The sequence below is a fragment of the Camelina sativa genome, chromosome 8, assembly GCF_000633955.1.
Source record: "Camelina sativa cultivar DH55 chromosome 8, Cs, whole genome shotgun sequence".
NCBI classification, from domain to species: Eukaryota; Viridiplantae; Streptophyta; class Magnoliopsida; order Brassicales; family Brassicaceae; genus Camelina; species Camelina sativa.
The window spans coordinates 25346795-25364352 of NC_025692.1; the positions used below are offsets into that span (position 1 = coordinate 25346795).

The following is a 17558-nucleotide window of genomic DNA, read 5'->3' on the forward strand; positions in this document are numbered from 1 at the left end:
GCTATGAACGTTTTGATTTAAGCTGAGTTCTTACCGTAAGTACTTCGTCAGATCCAATGATATCACCACCATAGATGAAGAGTTTTCCACCACTACTCTTGCGAGATACATCCAAACACCAATGCATAACAATGACAGGAAGTCTTTTCTCAGCCGAAGACAACTGTAACTTAACAACGTGATTAGATGGGTTCCCCTTTTGCCCATCAGAAAAGTCCCAAAATAATATATCCCCATCCACATAGCCAACAGCGAGAACCGAACCATCCGTTGATGCCCAACACAAAGAACTTATCTCTTTTCCATCAAGTTCAAGATCAGAAAACTCATCATGTGAGGCTTCAAGAGAATCACCGACTGTTTTACCCTCCACAGGTAGATCTTTGTTTCCTCGTACTAACACAACACGATCTTCTGATGCATCCCAAAGAAAAAGCAATCCATTTGAAAATGCGATCAACAATCTGCAGGGTAATTCATGAAAACTAACTATAAGAAAGATCGCATTCTTTCTTATAATACAATTTCATAGCATAGCAAAATGAAGATTTATAAAAAGAGGCACTTGAGTTCAATGATTAAATTTGAATTAATGAACTTATCTAGCAATGATAAGAACAAGCATGATATGAGAACAAATCTTATCTCACCTAGTTCCCCTTGAACAAGGCTGAGAAAGAATTCCAACAACCGGAAAATCAATAGGAGACGACAGCCCCGCTGCTTCTGCACAAAGAGAGAAATGGGAGAAAATAAGTTTGAAAGAATAACTTAAATGCAACTTTGGAGGTCTTTATGTTTGCATTAAATCTGAACTACCAAGTGGTTAAGGCTCCCTGCTAAGGATTTACTCTGCGAAATTTTTGGTGAAGGTAGATAGACCACTAATAAAACAAAATCATGACTAAGAGCTGAAAAGTGAAAACTAAAACTTTCTAAACTCAGTAGTGCTTCTACACACATTTGATCACCACATTAAAAGAGGAACCCCATACCAGCTAAAGCATCAGTTGGAACATAATAAGGAAGCTGCAGTAATTTCCCTTCGTCAACATTGTAGTTTAGAACAGACACCATACCGTACTCATCACCAACATACCTGTGAACGAGATAAGAAACACAGCTTATTACACCACAGTATCTATCAATGGAATAAAATTGCTCGAAATTTTAATCCTAAAATCAGCTCAATACATGTAGCCAGTGCCATGAAGGATTGCAAACGCAGTAATGTTTGACTCCCACTGTAAGCTTGATGCTGGTTGCCTAAGATCCAAGTCCCACACCTAATAAATAGGAAAACTTTGTTGATGAAACCAATCAAATAGGTTGTTGGGAAAAATAAGGAGTAGATGACTCTAAGGCAAGAGTCAAGAAAGCCATACAAAAGTGACGACATCAGCTGATAATAAAGAAATTTCGAACATCACACTGAACTATTACCTGAATCTCGTTTTCGTTTGAGATGCTGACAAGAAAGCCTTGGTTCTGCATGAACTGTAAACAATACAGATATAATGTCAAGTGGATTACAAATAATTGGGATCACAGAGCAGTTGGACTGTCCCAAGTTCACAAGCTAAGTTGATCTATCCAGAAGACTAAAGAGAAACCATTTCAGCCCACTACAGCACTCAAATAACATTGACTCAAAGGATATTTGGACATGAAAGTTAGTTTATTTTGTGATTGAAATTCTTGTAAACCATTCTTAAGAAGAAAGAGATTTAAGCTAGCAAAGCACGTCAGGAAATAGAAAAGGAGCTACAGAAGCTATAATCAGACACCAATATTTTGAAACTGAACGTGATCATAAGCTCTCAAAATATCAAGAGATGAACAGAATACCACAAACCTCTAAGTTTTTGAAAGGTAACTGCTTATGAGATGCAAGGATCGCCTCGATGTTATCGCCACCAATCACTTTTATCCTTCCATCCCTACAAAAAGAACACTATTTTTCACAAAGTCCAAATAAAATAGAAACAAGGGAGATAGTTGTTTCTCTCATCATAGAGATTATGGTAGCTAGAAAGACTCAAGAATGATTCAATTAGCCAAACTTCTAGTACAATTCCACCCCTTCATCTCAAACCATAATCTCCTTGGCATACACAGATGTTCGTTTCAGACTGAACTACACTGGTTAGTGGTTATTAAAGTAAGAGTGTTGAAGAAAATACACAGTCCTAGACAACAACTTACAATGTTCCCACAGCCAAGAGACATTGAATAGGGTCAAAGGCAAGAAGAGATGCCGTCGAAGGTATCCCACAGTGGGTGACAATATGGGGATCCAGGTCTTCTGCTATCAAACATCCCTGCAAAGATTCATACTACATGTGAACGTCTAAAGCAATGAAAAATAAAAAAAGCATTCCTGGAATATAGGGAGGGTTCGGAGCTGTCTTAGGTGAATCATGGAATTTAAAGACAACCAATGTATTTGTTGTGATGCATAATAAGGTAAGTAGCATCTGCTTCTGCTCAATCCTAAACGAGACATCTCTCAAACCATATCAATGATCGAATTCATATAAGTACATTTCTTTTCCTGAAGTTATCGTCTCCAACATATACTCTCAATCCTAGATTCGTGGCCATATATGGGTGACATCGACTACATAAGAGCAAACTATTCATTGGAAAGAAAATTTATGCAAATTTAATAACTTTTAGACCTAAAGGCATAAAATTTCACAAAACCAAAACAAAATTACAGCTGAGCCCAGAACGCGAAAAGCCTAAGCTAGTATACCGAGTGTGAAACTCCAAGCATCACAATTAGAAAATTTAATTAACAAAAGAGCTGAGGATGGGATACCCGAGGAGGAGGATGAGGAGGATCCTGACTGCCGGAGGATTTCTGCAGAAATTTTCTGACGAACATCGTCGAGCCAAATCAAGAAGAAGAGATGAGAGCCGACTGTTCAAGTCCTCCGATGATCAAATCGTCGCTTATGAACGAGGATAATATTTGTCAATCGAGACGATGCATCGGACGGAGAAAACNTGAAAAATAAAAAAAGCATTCCTGGAATATAGGGAGGGTTCGGAGCTGTCTTAGGTGAATCATGGAATTTAAAGACAACCAATGTATTTGTTGTGATGCATAATAAGGTAAGTAGCATCTGCTTCTGCTCAATCCTAAACGAGACATCTCTCAAACCATATCAATGATCGAATTCATATAAGTACATTTCTTTTCCTGAAGTTATCGTCTCCAACATATACTCTCAATCCTAGATTCGTGGCCATATATGGGTGACATCGACTACATAAGAGCAAACTATTCATTGGAAAGAAAATTTATGCAAATTTAATAACTTTTAGACCTAAAGGCATCAAATTTCACAAAACCAAGAAAAAAAAGTACAGCTGAGCCCAGAACGCAAAAAAAGCCTAAGCTAGTAGTATACCGAGTGTGAAACTCCAAGCATCACAATTGGAATATTATAATTATTGTCAAGGATAGTAGAATTAAAAGAAAAAAGAGCTGAGGATGGGATACCCGAGGAGGAGGATTCTGACCGCCGGAGGATTTCTGCAGAAATTTTCTGACGAACATCGTCGAGCCAAATCAAGAAGAAGAGATGAGAGCCGACTGTTCAAGTCCTCCGATGATCAAATCGTCGCTTATGAACGAGGATAATATTTGTCAATCGAGACGATGCATCGGACGGAGAAAACGGCGGAGGCAAGAGAGTTCTGTTCGTCGGAATTTGATCGCAAAATAAAATAAAATAAAAAACAAACTTCAGATTCAATTTGAGAGAGTCAGTCAGAGACGAGAGGATGACCGATTCGATTTGAATTTCACTCAAGTCGTCCCAGGTTTTGTGTTTTCTTAAACCGGTTTCGGGCTTAACCATCATGAAATTCGGTTCGGTTCGTATCCTATAATGGAACGGTCCGTTTTTTTTTTTGCAAATTGGAACCGGTTCGCTTCTTAATTAATCTCTTTCTATGCTAACGTAAGCTAGCAAGATATATATGTTAAGCACTTTCTCTCGCGGGATTAACTAAAATAACATCCGGAGAATCTTGTTTCTAAATAAGGTTTTACATCCGGAGAACGTAGGCTTAAATATAGAATCTTAGACATAATTAATCATCCCATAAGTGTCAAAGCAGGAAGCAACATCTTATTATTATTATTATTACAGAAACAAAACCCTAACGAGGGATCGAGTGGATAGATCCGGAATTGCCTTGACGATTGAACTCGATTTTCTCACCGCAGTGACAGGTGATGTGGATCTGAACCTTGGCATCCTCCTCCCAAGTCACTTCCACCTCGGGGTGAGAACCACCGTTGACATTCTTGTGGACCTCTCCGCTCCTGTGACCACCTCGATCTTGGTTGTGGATACACAACGAGAACAGTGGTAACTGATGCTGAACATCTTGTTATCCCAGTGGTACCTCTGAATACCCAAACTCTTCCTACCAAGCAGAAGAAGAAGGGTTTAAGCGAACTTTTCAACAGAGAAACCAAATCGATCTTTTTCAACGAAACGAAACTGGGATAGGTAGCTGAGAAAAATTTACTCTAGCTGTCTCAAAAATTTAAAGTGAAGTGATGGATTTACAAGTACCTGAGAGGTTCCATTCCACAGATTGATCTTCTTTTGACGACGACGAGCTGCCAAGGGAAAAAGGAAGATCGATCTATTTTCCGTACCGTTTCCATATTTGCCCTAAAGCTTGCTATATACGAACGACAACTCTAATGGGCTCAATTACGTTAGATTAGGTGTGGGCCGATTTCTAATTTTCATGGGCCTAAAGTAATGTGTTAATTGGTGAGATCTCGAACCAAAACTACATAATACATCAATCCGAATCGACTTATCCAAACCAAAAAACTCGGTACCTTTCTTTGTACCCGGTCCAATTTACAATCTGCAACTTCATCTACTACACACTATACTATACTTGTGAATTATGCTTTTGTCAATACTCAATACACATCATCTATTTGAAATTGACCATGATTTTCACAATACAACAGTTGTTTCATTAGAGGAGAATAAAGACCATATCAATTTCGATAATCGCACATCAGTGCGTACTTGGTAACAACAATCGCGACAAAGGTATTATTGCCCAAGTTAGAGTTTTTTGGACTTGGATTTGATTTTCTCGACTGCTGCTTTGATGATCGTTGGAGATGGTACGCTGAACCACTTTAAATACGATGACAGAATGATTCTATCTTTCTGCAACTTTGAGTTATACTCATCATCAGACCATGCTTCTGTTGTCAGATAGTTTCTCAAACTAATCTTCAGCTCCGTTGACCAACTCAATATCTCTTCACATCTCTTTCTCAGCGCTGCTAACTAAGAAGATCGACTGTACAAAGCCACCTGAAGAGCTCAATCGACACTATCAGAATCCAGTTCTCTATGACTATTAGCAAGCATATTACATTCCCCCAGAGTTCTTAAACCAAAAACCTGCATCACCAAAAGCATACAAACCTGTATCAGAAACCGTTTTTTATGACTGAAAATTAATCTATCTGAGCTGAGAGTATATGATGGAGTATACAACCTTATGCATTGCTCGTGAAAGCAGTGACTGACACCCAACTGGATCATCAACATACGAACAAGCTCCTACCTTCCTTTTGACATAAATAACACCAGAATTGAAGGGGTCACTCTTGTCCCCAAAGCTCCACCAATTTTTCTCTGTGTTACATAGTCAAAATTAAAATATCTTAAAACCAGCTAGACAGAATAACGAAGGAAAAAAAAGGAATATATACAAGCAAATGCATCAATCACCTTCTGGGACTAGCTCAATTTGTTGGGGCCAGTATCGGGGACCACATACACAAATTCTCTTTAGCTGCAGAATACAAATACATTTTTAGGTGAAGGTGAGCAAAACAAGCAGATAGAATCGGTGAGGAGGTATTTCATGAAAAAAAAACTTAAACTAGAACTGAGCCACGCTGGTATATGGCCCTAGTTTTCTGATGTTCAACTTGCAGTTGCCACAAATGTGCTTCTCCCAGAAAAACTTAAATGATTTTCATAATCTATGTATAAAGCAGTGNACCAAGTGATCGACACTATCAGAATCCAGTTCTCTATGACTATTAGCAAGCATATTAGATTCCCCCAGAGTTCTTAAACCAAAAACCTGCATCACCAAAAACATACAAACCTGAATCAGAAACAATTTTTTATGACTTAAAATTAATCTGAGGCTCTGAGCTGAGAGTATTTGATGGAGTATACAACCTTATGCATTGCTCGTGATAGCAGCGACTGACACCCAACTGGATCATCAACATACGAACAAGCTCCTACCTTCCTTTTGACATAAATAACACCAGAATTGAAGGGGTCACTCTTGTCCCCAAAGTTCCACCAATTTTTCTCTGTGTTACATTAGTCAAAATTAAAATATCTTAAAACCAGCTAGACAAAGTAACCAAGGAAAAAATAGAATATATACAAGCAAATGCATCAATCACCTTCTGGGACTAGCTCAATTTGTTGGGGCCAGTATCGGGGACCACAGACACAAATTCTCTTTAGCTGCAGGATACAAATACATTTTAAGGTGACGGTGGGCAAAACAAGCAGATAGATTCGGTGAGGAGGTATTTCATGAAATAAACTTAAACTAGAACTGAGCCACGCTGGTATATGACCCTAGTTTTCTTCTGTTCAACTTGCAGTTGCCACAAATGTGCTTCTCCCAGAAAAACTTAAATGATTTTCATAATCTATGTATAAAGCAGTGTGAGCATGCGAATCAAGAAAACTTTTGTGATCTTTTTCTGTTAATAAAAATATGCAGGGGAACTGAGGGTAAGCTGTTGAACTTTTCTTACAATAGCACACGCTCTGGCAAAATTCACGGGGTAATCTCACAAAATCTTGGTTTCTGAATAAAGTTTTGTTTCCTTTACTGTGACTTCTAGAGGCGCATAAACAGGTAGACCGGAATCAACATCAATAGTCTGCAGCCAACGCGCCTCCGTTGCAAGGACATACATATAAATGCCTGAATGCCTAGAAAAAGCAAAAATCACCTTGTCAGATGGTATTCTGGTAAAAGCACGGATATCACAACAAAAGTTAGAAACCAACTTCCAAGTTTGGCATGTCTTTGATATCAAAATCAACAAAGTGATTGGTTTTGGGTAACATTATATGTAGAAAAGAAGCTCTTGCTTCTATTAATTGTCATCAGACAGAGACAGCAACCACACCAAAAGACAAAAAAGAGTGATGCCAAGAATAAATAAGAGACGTCAACTTGCCTGGAGGTGACAACGGTTGTCATTTGGACCAGAAGGCAACCGTGGATAGAGAGTGATAAGCAACATAGCAATTGATTTGAGCCATTGTTCGTTGAAAAGGTCCGCATACCACCTCCAAGAAACAAGAAACCTGTGGCTAAGCTCACCACCTAAAGGAAAGAAAACGATGATGTCTCATACTTTAAAAGAAAAAAAGGATAGAATGAATTTGATCAACAAGAAGTATCCAATCCTAAGCGTGGTCTCAAAAGTCTCACATTTTGTGATGGCATTACTAAAAAAATATCAGCAGCATATAAATTACTTTACACGGTGCACGTAGTTCACTGGTACATTAGAGAAGAATTGTTTTGCCCATAGTATCAGACTCTGATGCAAAAGAGCTAGAACTTCCTTTTTTTTTTTTTTATGAGTGCTCAGTGACCTGAGATTTTTTTAATGTTTTACTGCTCCAGAAATATATTTTAATATTCCAACTTGAGAAAGAAAATGCTAGGAAATTGAATTACATGAAACGAAGGAACCTTAATTTTGCCCAGAACGCAAAAAGCCTAAGCTAGTAGTACACCCGAGTGTGAAACTCCAAGCATCAAAATTGAATTTGTAATTTCTGGTCAAGGATAATAGAATTAAAAAAAAAAAAAAAAAAAAGAGAGAGCTGAGGATGGGATACCCGAGGAGGAGGATGAGGAGGATTTCCGCCGGAACATCGTCGAGCCAAATCAAGAAGAAGAGATGAGAGCCGACTGCTCAAGTCCTCCGCTGATCAAATTGTCGCTTATGAACGGAGGATAATATTTTTCAATCAAGACGATGCATCGGACGGAGAGTTTTGTTCGTCGGAATTTGATCGCAAAAAAAAAAAAAAAAAAAAAAAANNACTTCAGATTCAATTTGAGATTGAGAGAGTCCAGAGACGAAGAGGATGACCGATTTGATTTGAATTTCACTCAAGTCGTCCCAGTTTTTGTGTGTGTTTCTTAAACCGGTTTCGGGCTTAACCATGAATTTCGGTTCGGTTCGTGTCCTCTAATGGATCGATCCATTTTTGGCTAAATTGGAACCGGTTCGCTTGTTAATGAATGTTTTTCTCTTGATGCGAAAGTGATGTTAAATGATGGTACTGTATATGAGTAAATAATCTTTGCTAAATTATGTATTCTTGACTTCTCTTTGCTCTAAATATAACAACATCTTGAATCTTACAGGTGCTATTTCCAAGCTGGAAGAGGCGTTGATGTTAAAACTCTGTTGGTAATATTGGTAATTACTACAACTATATTTTTTGGTGCTCTTCGATTCCATTGTGTCTAGGTACAGTAAACCAGCTTCTCAACATTGATACTCTTTTCCAAACGATGCTAAGGATATCAAGTTAGTGTAATTTGTTCAAGGAAATTGTATTGAGAGTCTTCTGATCTTGGTCTTGTGTAATCCAAGAATCTTATTAATTGCTCTTCTCATTTCTCAACATCTTATCTACTAGGCTTGATATCAGATGAGCTATGCCTCATCAATGCTGCAAAGTAATTAAACGTCCTTACTGACTCTTGTCTCATTGATTGGTGAATCGGTTCGTGTCATGGTTTAACCATCAAGATTCTTCCAAAATGCAAAACTCATGTAAATGATCAAAACAAGAAGAATTCAAGCTTTGTGAGTCTTTTGGGTTCAAGTCTTTGGGTTCATTACTATGAAAAGATTCAATAATACTTGTTTTTTCATGTTTTGGTTTGTAAAACAAAATCATATTTTTTTTTAATTTCTTATGAACCCCTAGTTATACATGTAAAGTGGTGAAAGAGACCTGTCAAACTCCTTACATTTTAATTGTAATCCATTGCTGCCAATTCAGTACAAGTATATTGGTGACGTTGTAATAGGCCCATAGTTTTGGAATCATGGTTTTGGGCAGAAGCAAGATTGGTTGTTTCAAATGTGAGGCTGTGGAGTAGTCTAAGTTTATGGACGTAGAAGACGCCAGCTCACAATTAGGGTTACTATACACATGGTTTATGTTTCACTATAAAGAGGAACATCAAGCTGAACGTTTGTAACTCAGAGGAAAAAAACAGAGTGGAGACAAGAAAGCTGAAGGTTTCTAAAACTTTACAATTTTTTGTTTTATTTTGGAGACTTAACGACCATAACAGATTTTTTTTTCATTTTTTTTTTTCCCTTCCCCGGTTCAACTCACTCTTTTAACATATATACTAATCGTGTTAAAATTCCTACTTGACAATTTTTTTTCTTCGTACTGTTACCATTGAGTCTGGATGCATAGAAGTATTTGGGTTCGTTGGAAAATCAAAATCAAGACAAAAATCATGTTTTTGTTTTTAATCATAATTGGTGATTTTCAATAACGGTTAATCTTACTTATTAACTTTCAATATGAGGAACAATTTTAACTTGAGAAAAAAATGAAACTTAGCCAAAACAGTGTACAAAAATTAGCCTTCATTTTCTATTTCAATCAATCGTTTTGTTAACTATTTGTAATGTTTATAAGAATTGATGTAAATATTTCCATCACTGGTAAAATAACGGATCGAAAAACTAGTTTCAATTTTCATAAGTAATTTTTAATAATCATTTTATTATTTGATAGAATCAAATTATTCTATAATTAAACTATAGGGGTATATAGCTGTAGTTTGTGTGGGACCACTACATTTAAGTGTAGGCGAGTAGGTTTAAGAATTTATAAAGGATAGATTTTCATCTCTCTTGAGAAGTTGTCGATGTGGGATTTTCATCAATCCGAACCGAATTATCCAAACCAAAAACTCGGTCCTCTTTTTTTTTGTCATTGAACCTTAAGGTGTTGGCTATTAATTATTATTCAAATGCCATAGGAGTTTTAGTATGTATTTGCCTGAATTTTTTTATATTTTATATATGATCGTCAAAACTTCTCTTCTCTTTAGAATTAGGAATTTATGGCAAAAAAAAAAATTGTTTATTTTTGAAAACAACTAGAGTAAAAGAGGACAATAATGTACAAAACCAATATAATTTGTTCATTCAAAGAATCCAATAACAATAATATAATATATTCACTCAAAGGACAAATATTATAAATATATACAAACAAAAGCGTTGATTCATTCATGCATGAGAAGTTGAGGACAATAATATTTGTGATAATTCACTTTCTCGTGAACCCCTCCTTAGTAACACTGTTATCAAAGATTCATGCTACACGTGAAATAATCATACACATATGTATTGTTGTCCTTTTGACTATTCTAATGCATAAATCAGAATCTCACTCCTAGATAATACTTTATTGCAAATGATATTCAACTGTTCTATCCTATCATCATCATGGACTAATTGTTTATACACAAATGATCTACTAATTTTTTTTTTTAAAGCATGGCTATGTTTTTAGTAAAATCTTTATAAACCTATTTCATAATATAATTATTATATTCCTTTGTTCACAAAAGGTGTTGGCTATTAATTATTATTCAAATACCATAAGAGTTTTAGTATTTGATCGTCAAAACTTTTGAAAAAGACTAGGCTGAAAGGAGGACAATAATGAACAAGACCAATATAATTTGTTCACTCAAAGAATCCGACAACAATAATATAATATATTCACTCAAAGGACGAGTATAATCAATAATTATATATACAAACAAAAGCGTTGATTCATTCGCTCATGAGAAGTTGATGACAATAATACTTGTGACAATTCACTTTCTCGTGAACCCCCCCTCCTTAGTAACATTGTTATCAAAGATTCATGCAACACGTGAATCCCCCATAAGCCCTTCAACCTAATCACTATCTTCCTAATGGCAAAATAATCAGACACATATGTATTGTTGTACCTTTAACTATTCTAATGCCTAAATCATAATATCACTCCTAAATAATACCTTATTGCTAATGTTATTCAACCGTTCTATTCTATCATCATCATGGATTAATTATTTATAAACAAATGATCTACTGATTTTTTTTTCCTTTTTAAGCATGGCTATGTTTTTAGTAAAACTTTATAAACCAATATCATAATATAATTATTATATTCTTTTGTTCACAAAAGGTGTTGGCTAATAATTATTATTCAAATACCTTAAGAGTTTTAGTATTTGATCGTCAAAACTTTTGAAAACGACTATGCTGAAAGGAGGACAATAATAAACAAGACCAATATAATTTGTTCGCTCAAAGAATCCGACAACAATAATATAATATATTCACTCAAAGGACGAGTACAATAATTATATACAAACAAAAGCGTATGATTCATTCACTCATGAGTTTGATCAAAAAAAAAAAGATTCATTCACTCATGAGAAGTTGAGGACAATAATATTTGTGACAGACAATTCACTTTCTCGTGAACCCCTCCTTAATAACATTGTTATCAAAGATTCATGTTACACGTGGAAAGTGAGGAAAGTACTATCCTTTAAAAAAGACTTAATGTGAACCGGTGTGTATTTGTGACAATTCTAATGTGCCAAATTAAATTTCCAATCTCCAAAAGGAATGTGTAATTTGGTGAGATCTCGAACCAAAACTATATATGTATATGCTGCACGTAGTTCATCAATCCGACCCGACTTATCCAAACCAAACTCGCTCCTTCTCCGTGTAATTGAACCCGGTCCAATTTGTGAATTACGCTTTTGTCATGCATATTAATTATCGATCGAAATTGAATTTGACCATGGTTTCCCAAGAGCTTTGGGTAGCTTTGCTCAAAAAATTAACCTTAACTCAAAACAAGAGCACGAGAAATCATGTCTTCACAGTAAAGTTGATTTATTTGAGGAAAGAAATGACCCTATCAATTACAAATCATGTCTTCACAGTAAAGTTAATTTTTTTGTTTGCTTTGATGCATAATTCAATACTTTGGCGTCTTCCTCATCTGCATTCATTCACCAATCGTGTCAGCTGCTAATTTTCACGCTTTCTCTGCTTTGTCTGCCAAGTGGGCAAGTGAGTTTTGATGAACTCGTCATCACGTCTCTAAGGTATATCTGTAATTAGCACTTGTCAAAACCCTATGGACTAAGTCTATATATATATTGTATCATTGTCTTAAGAATAAATAGTTTAGAAAAAAATAGAGTGGAGACAAGAAAAGCGTAAGGTGACAATTCACTTCAACAAAAACAACAAACAACAAAGGAAAGGGGATCTTGCGTACTATTACCATTGAGTCCAAATGTATTGAAGTATTCGGGTTTGTAGGAAAATCAAAATCAAGACGAAATCATGTTTTTGTTTTTAATTATAATTGGTGATTTTATTTGTGATTTTCAACAACGGTTAATCTTACTTATTAACTTTCAATATGAGGAACACTTTTAACTTGAGAAAAAAAAATAGCCAAAGAAGTGTACAAAAATTACCCTTAATTTTTATTTCAATCAATCATTTTGTTAACTAGTTGTAATGTTTATAAGAATTGATGTAAATATTTCCATCAATGGTAAAATAACCGTTAGTAACTGATCGAAAAAACTAGTTTCAATTTTTATAAGTAATTTTTAATAATCATTTTATTATTTGATAGAATCAAATTATTCTATAATTAAACTATAAAGGTATATAGCTGTAGTTTTTGTGGGACCACTAAACTTAAGTGTAGGTTTAAGAATTTATAAAAGATAGATTTTCATCAATCCGAACCGAATAATCCAAACCAAAAACTCGGTCCTTTTATTTGCGTCATTGAACCCGGTCCAATTTCATAATCTGCTATTTCAATATTTGTGAGTTATGCTTTTTGTCGTAATCAATATATAGTCAACACACGTAGATCAATGATCACCATCATCTATTTCAAATTGACCATGATTTTTTCTCAAGAAGAGAGCTTTGCTCCAACAAATTAATCTCACTACAATAATTAACAGCCCAACAACGAAGGGAGTACGACGAAATCATGTTTTCACAATACTACTGTTGTTTCATTTGAGTTAAAAAAATAGACCCTATCAATTTCATTAATTGCACTGATATGCGTGCTTGGTAACAACAACCGCAACAAAGGTATCGCCGAAGTTGAGTTTTTAGATTTGGATTTGATTTTTTCCACTGCTGCTTTGATGATCGTTGGAGATGGTACGCTGAACCATTTCAAATACCATGACAGAATGATTCTATCTTTCTGCAACTTTGAGTTATACTCATCATCAGGCCATGCTTCTGTCGTCAGGTAGTTCCTCAAACTAATCTTCAGCTCCGTTGACCAATTCAATATCTCTTCACATCTCTTTCTCAGCGCTGCTAAGAAGATCGACTGTACAAAGCCACCTGAAGAGCTCAATCTTCCACTTGATACCGCCTCGTTGTAGGCTAGAGCAACCTGATATCATTAAATATTTAGATCCAAAGATAGGACCGCAAAGCAGGTTGTTACGAGAATGTATATCAATACTAGTATAATTCAGTTCCAGTTCCATTGTTGCAGAAAAGAGTACCTTGAGACTTGAGATAGAAAGTGAATCACACACGTTACTATCGCTTTTGACAAGCAGATCAGCCATTGAACCAATGGTTGTATACAAGGATAAATAAACCTATGTGACATATACTCAAGATTAGTAGTATACACATGCCAAATAGACTACAACAAAAATGTTCCACACAGTAATAACCATTGAATCATTATAGGGTTAGGTGGCCTTAAGTTACAATTACCTGCAACAGAGCTGGTCGATCCTTACTTATACAGTCAAACAACACTTGCAGGCAGAACTCCTTGAAATCAGAATCAGATCTGCAAAAATGAATTTGTTAGAATGAACTCTTTTATGACTTATGGACATTCAGGCCAAACAGAAGTGCACAAATAAATGTGTATCAACCCGATAAAACGGTGCTTACTTGTTATTCCAAGATTTGTCACAGCATAGCTGTGCAAAGGCTATTAGACTTGGATCCGATGAGAAAGTGCTGACCAAGTGATCGACACTATCAGAATCCAGTTCTCTATGACTATTAGCAAGCATATTAGATTCCCCCAGAGTTCTTAAACCAAAAACCTGCATCACCAAAAACATACAAACCTGAATCAGAAACAATTTTTTATGACTTAAAATTAATCTGAGGCTCTGAGCTGAGAGTATTTGATGGAGTATACAACCTTATGCATTGCTCGTGATAGCAGCGACTGACACCCAACTGGATCATCAACATACGAACAAGCTCCTACCTTCCTTTTGACATAAATAACACCAGAATTGAAGGGGTCACTCTTGTCCCCAAAGTTCCACCAATTTTTCTCTGTGTTACATTAGTCAAAATTAAAATATCTTAAAACCAGCTAGACAAAGTAACCAAGGAAAAAATAGAATATATACAAGCAAATGCATCAATCACCTTCTGGGACTAGCTCAATTTGTTGGGGCCAGTATCGGGGACCACAGACACAAATTCTCTTTAGCTGCAGGATACAAATACATTTTAAGGTGACGGTGGGCAAAACAAGCAGATAGATTCGGTGAGGAGGTATTTCATGAAATAAACTTAAACTAGAACTGAGCCACGCTGGTATATGACCCTAGTTTTCTTCTGTTCAACTTGCAGTTGCCACAAATGTGCTTCTCCCAGAAAAACTTAAATGATTTTCATAATCTATGTATAAAGCAGTGTGAGCATGCGAATCAAGAAAACTTTTGTGATCTTTTTCTGTTAATAAAAATATGCAGGGGAACTGAGGGTAAGCTGTTGAACTTTTCTTACAATAGCACGCTCTGGCAAAATGCACGGGGTAATCTCACAAAATCTTGTTTCTGAATAAAGTTTTGTTTCCTTTACTGTGACTTCTAGAGGCGCATAAACAGGTAGACCGGAATCAACATCAATAGTCTGCAGCCAACGAGCCTCTGTTGCAAGGACATATAAATGCCTGAATGCCTAGGAAAAGCAAAAATCACCTTGTCAGATGTATTCTGGTAAAAGCATAGATATCACAACAAAAGTTAGAAACAAACTTCCAAGTTTGGCATGTCTTTGATATCAAAATTAACAAAGTGATTGGTTTTGGGTAACATTATATATATTAAAGAAACTCTTGCTTCTATCTTATTGTCATCAGACAGAGACAGCAACCAAACCAAAGACAAAAAAAGAGTGATGCAAATAATAAATAAGAGACGTCAACTTGCCTGAAGGTGACAACGGTTGTCATTTGGTCCAGAAGGCAACCGTGGATAGAGAGTGATAAGCAACATAGCAAGTGAGCCATTGTTCGTTGAAAAAGTCCGCATACCACCTCCAAGAAACAAGAAACCTGTAGCTAAGCTCACCTAAAGGAAAGAAAAAGGATAGAATGAATTTGATCAACAAAAAGTATCCAATCCTAAGCGTGGTCTCAAAAGTCTCACATTTTGTGATTGCATTACTAAAACAATATCAGCAGCTTTTAAATTACTTTACACGGTGCATTAAAGAAGAATTGTTTTGGCCATAGTATCAGACTGATGCAAGAAAGAGCTAGAACTTCCTTATTTTTTATGAGTGCTCAGTGGCCTAAGATTTTTTTTAATGTTTACAACTTATTGCTGCAGAAAATATATTTTAATATTCTTGAGAAATAAAATGCTAGGCAATTGAATTACATGAAACCAAGGAACCTTAATTTTGCACAAAAATGCTTACCGCCATTTGCGTGCCATAGTTTGCATGTCCATCAGCAGAGTTTCGGCTGCGGAGAAATCTCAACAACCGAAAAACTTGCAGGTCTCCTGATCCCGCCATGACCTATACAAGTGAGTTCTTTGACATAAAGCTACTGACTTGAAAAATGAATGTTGTTGGACAGGAGACTTGAAAAGAAGTATTACCACTGAGAGAGAAATAATGATGAGATAAAGACACATTTCAAGCGTTCCCCGATCAACATATTTGGATATTCCCTTTGGAAATGCATTTCCAGGTGTAGCAGAAAGAGGCTTGATCTACATACATCGAAACATATAAGCTCACAGAGAGATGATCATAAGGAAACCCAGAGAATTATTAGCATTTGAGAAAAAAAGAAGTATCAACTACAACATTTCCATGGATGATATACCTCATTCAAAAGATAGAGAGCATAGTTCTTAAGTAAGTCCCGAGCATTTCCATCTCTCGTACCAGCGAACCTCAGCCCTATCAGAAACAACAATACATGTCATAATTATCATGAGATATTAGAGACTGATGTCTCATAAAAATTGTATTATATACCAAGTGAAATGCAGGCCCCGGCCACTATATTAACGTATGCCTGCACAAGGGCTTCAACATCCACCTCATACATATCATCCATGTCATCTTGGAGGTGGCTGATACCATTTTTGACAACTTCAGGAACTTGAGACTGAATCCACTCACAAGTAGGACAGATCCTATAATAAAAAAATCTATTAGACTAATATCTTAGAAGTAGCAATCACAGCACCTAAATACGCAAGATAAATATTACCTGCTCCACATTATCAAGTTCCGAGCAATGACACGGAGCATTATGAAATCAGGCCTTACACACTCCAAATCGTAATGTGTTTGTGGAATAGAGAGCTTTGAGAAGATGACCTCTGATTCTGTCTGCAACAAACATTGTAAAGCTTTCCGAAAGAGTCCAGTCCACAGGAAAAAAACACAAAAAGAAAAAGCTCGAAAGGCTGAAGTTCGAATCAGTTAATCTAGTTAAACCATCGTCAAAACCCACCTTAAGATACATTAAGGTGAGAGCGATTATTGCTCCAGGAGCAGTTATATCAACATTGGAAGTGTTTCCGTCTGTTATCTGAGATAGAAAATTATGATACCCATATAGTTAGAATTCGGTTAGTGTTTGAAGCACATGTTTATGCACAATAGAAGCTTCACATAGGAATATGGAAGCACAGATTTGCAGGCAAACCTGTGCAGCACTTCGGTGATCTTCATGTGATGGTGCAAGGACAGATCTTTCCTGCAAGGAATTCAAAGACACTGTTTACAAATCCAATGTGATATGATTCAGAGTGGAATACAGTTAAGGTGAAATCCAGAGCAATTAACCTCTTTTGCTCCTAAATACTGGAGTAAGCGATTGACAATGGCGTCCATGGAACCGAGCGCATCACTTCCACGGCCTTGAGCCAATAAGAATGCAGAGTCAGCGTAAACAGAAGAAAAAGATTTCAGTAGCAAAAAATCAAAAAGACATACCCAGAGCAACAAGACCAAGTGAGAATCCTGCGGATACAGCATAGCCCTCCCTTTCAAGGACATTGTCCCCTGCACTTCTGCGGCCAATTTC

At 36.3% G+C, this 17558-nt stretch overlaps 2 protein-coding genes and 2 long non-coding RNA genes across 5 annotated transcripts in view; all 4 read right to left on the reverse strand.

Moving 5' to 3' along the window:
• The window catches only part of LOC104708556, a 10266-nt gene extending 6472 nt beyond the window's left edge, over window positions 1-3794 (reverse strand). Inside the window, exons 1-9 of the mRNA XM_019228955.1 lie at window positions 3656-3794; window positions 2825-2977; window positions 2206-2321; window positions 1856-1940; window positions 1444-1497; window positions 1195-1286; window positions 996-1099; window positions 651-726; window positions 317-464 (exon numbers count right to left, since the gene is read on the reverse strand). Coding sequence (XP_019084500.1) covers window positions 317-464; window positions 651-726; window positions 996-1099; window positions 1195-1286; window positions 1444-1497; window positions 1856-1940; window positions 2206-2321; window positions 2825-2890 — 741 coding nt within the window. The 5' untranslated portion in view covers window positions 2891-2977; window positions 3656-3794. The remainder of the gene's footprint in view (window positions 1-316; window positions 465-650; window positions 727-995; window positions 1100-1194; window positions 1287-1443; window positions 1498-1855; window positions 1941-2205; window positions 2322-2824; window positions 2978-3655) is intronic.
• LOC104708557 lies at window positions 4068-4690 on the reverse strand. Its single transcript, XR_754774.2, has 2 exons — window positions 4599-4690; window positions 4068-4446 (listed from the first exon to the last, which is right to left on the reverse strand). It is a non-coding gene; the product is annotated as an uncharacterized LOC104708557 (long non-coding RNA).
• Window positions 6071-7036, reverse strand: LOC104708558. The gene is made up of 4 exons (XR_002033054.1): window positions 6857-7036; window positions 6494-6557; window positions 6258-6397; window positions 6071-6156 (listed from the first exon to the last, which is right to left on the reverse strand). It is a non-coding gene; the product is annotated as an uncharacterized LOC104708558 (long non-coding RNA).
• The window catches only part of LOC104708560 (anaphase-promoting complex subunit 1), a 17030-nt gene continuing 12555 nt past the window's right edge, over window positions 13084-17558 (reverse strand). For both annotated transcript variants that reach the window (XM_010425154.2, XM_010425153.2), the window contains exons 35-37: window positions 13967-14045; window positions 13747-13845; window positions 13084-13631 (exon numbers count right to left, since the gene is read on the reverse strand). In XM_010425154.2, the coding sequence (XP_010423456.1) occupies window positions 13215-13631; window positions 13747-13845; window positions 13967-14045 (595 nt within the window). In that variant the 3' untranslated portion in view covers window positions 13084-13214. The remainder of the gene's footprint in view (window positions 13632-13746; window positions 13846-13966; window positions 14046-17558) is intronic.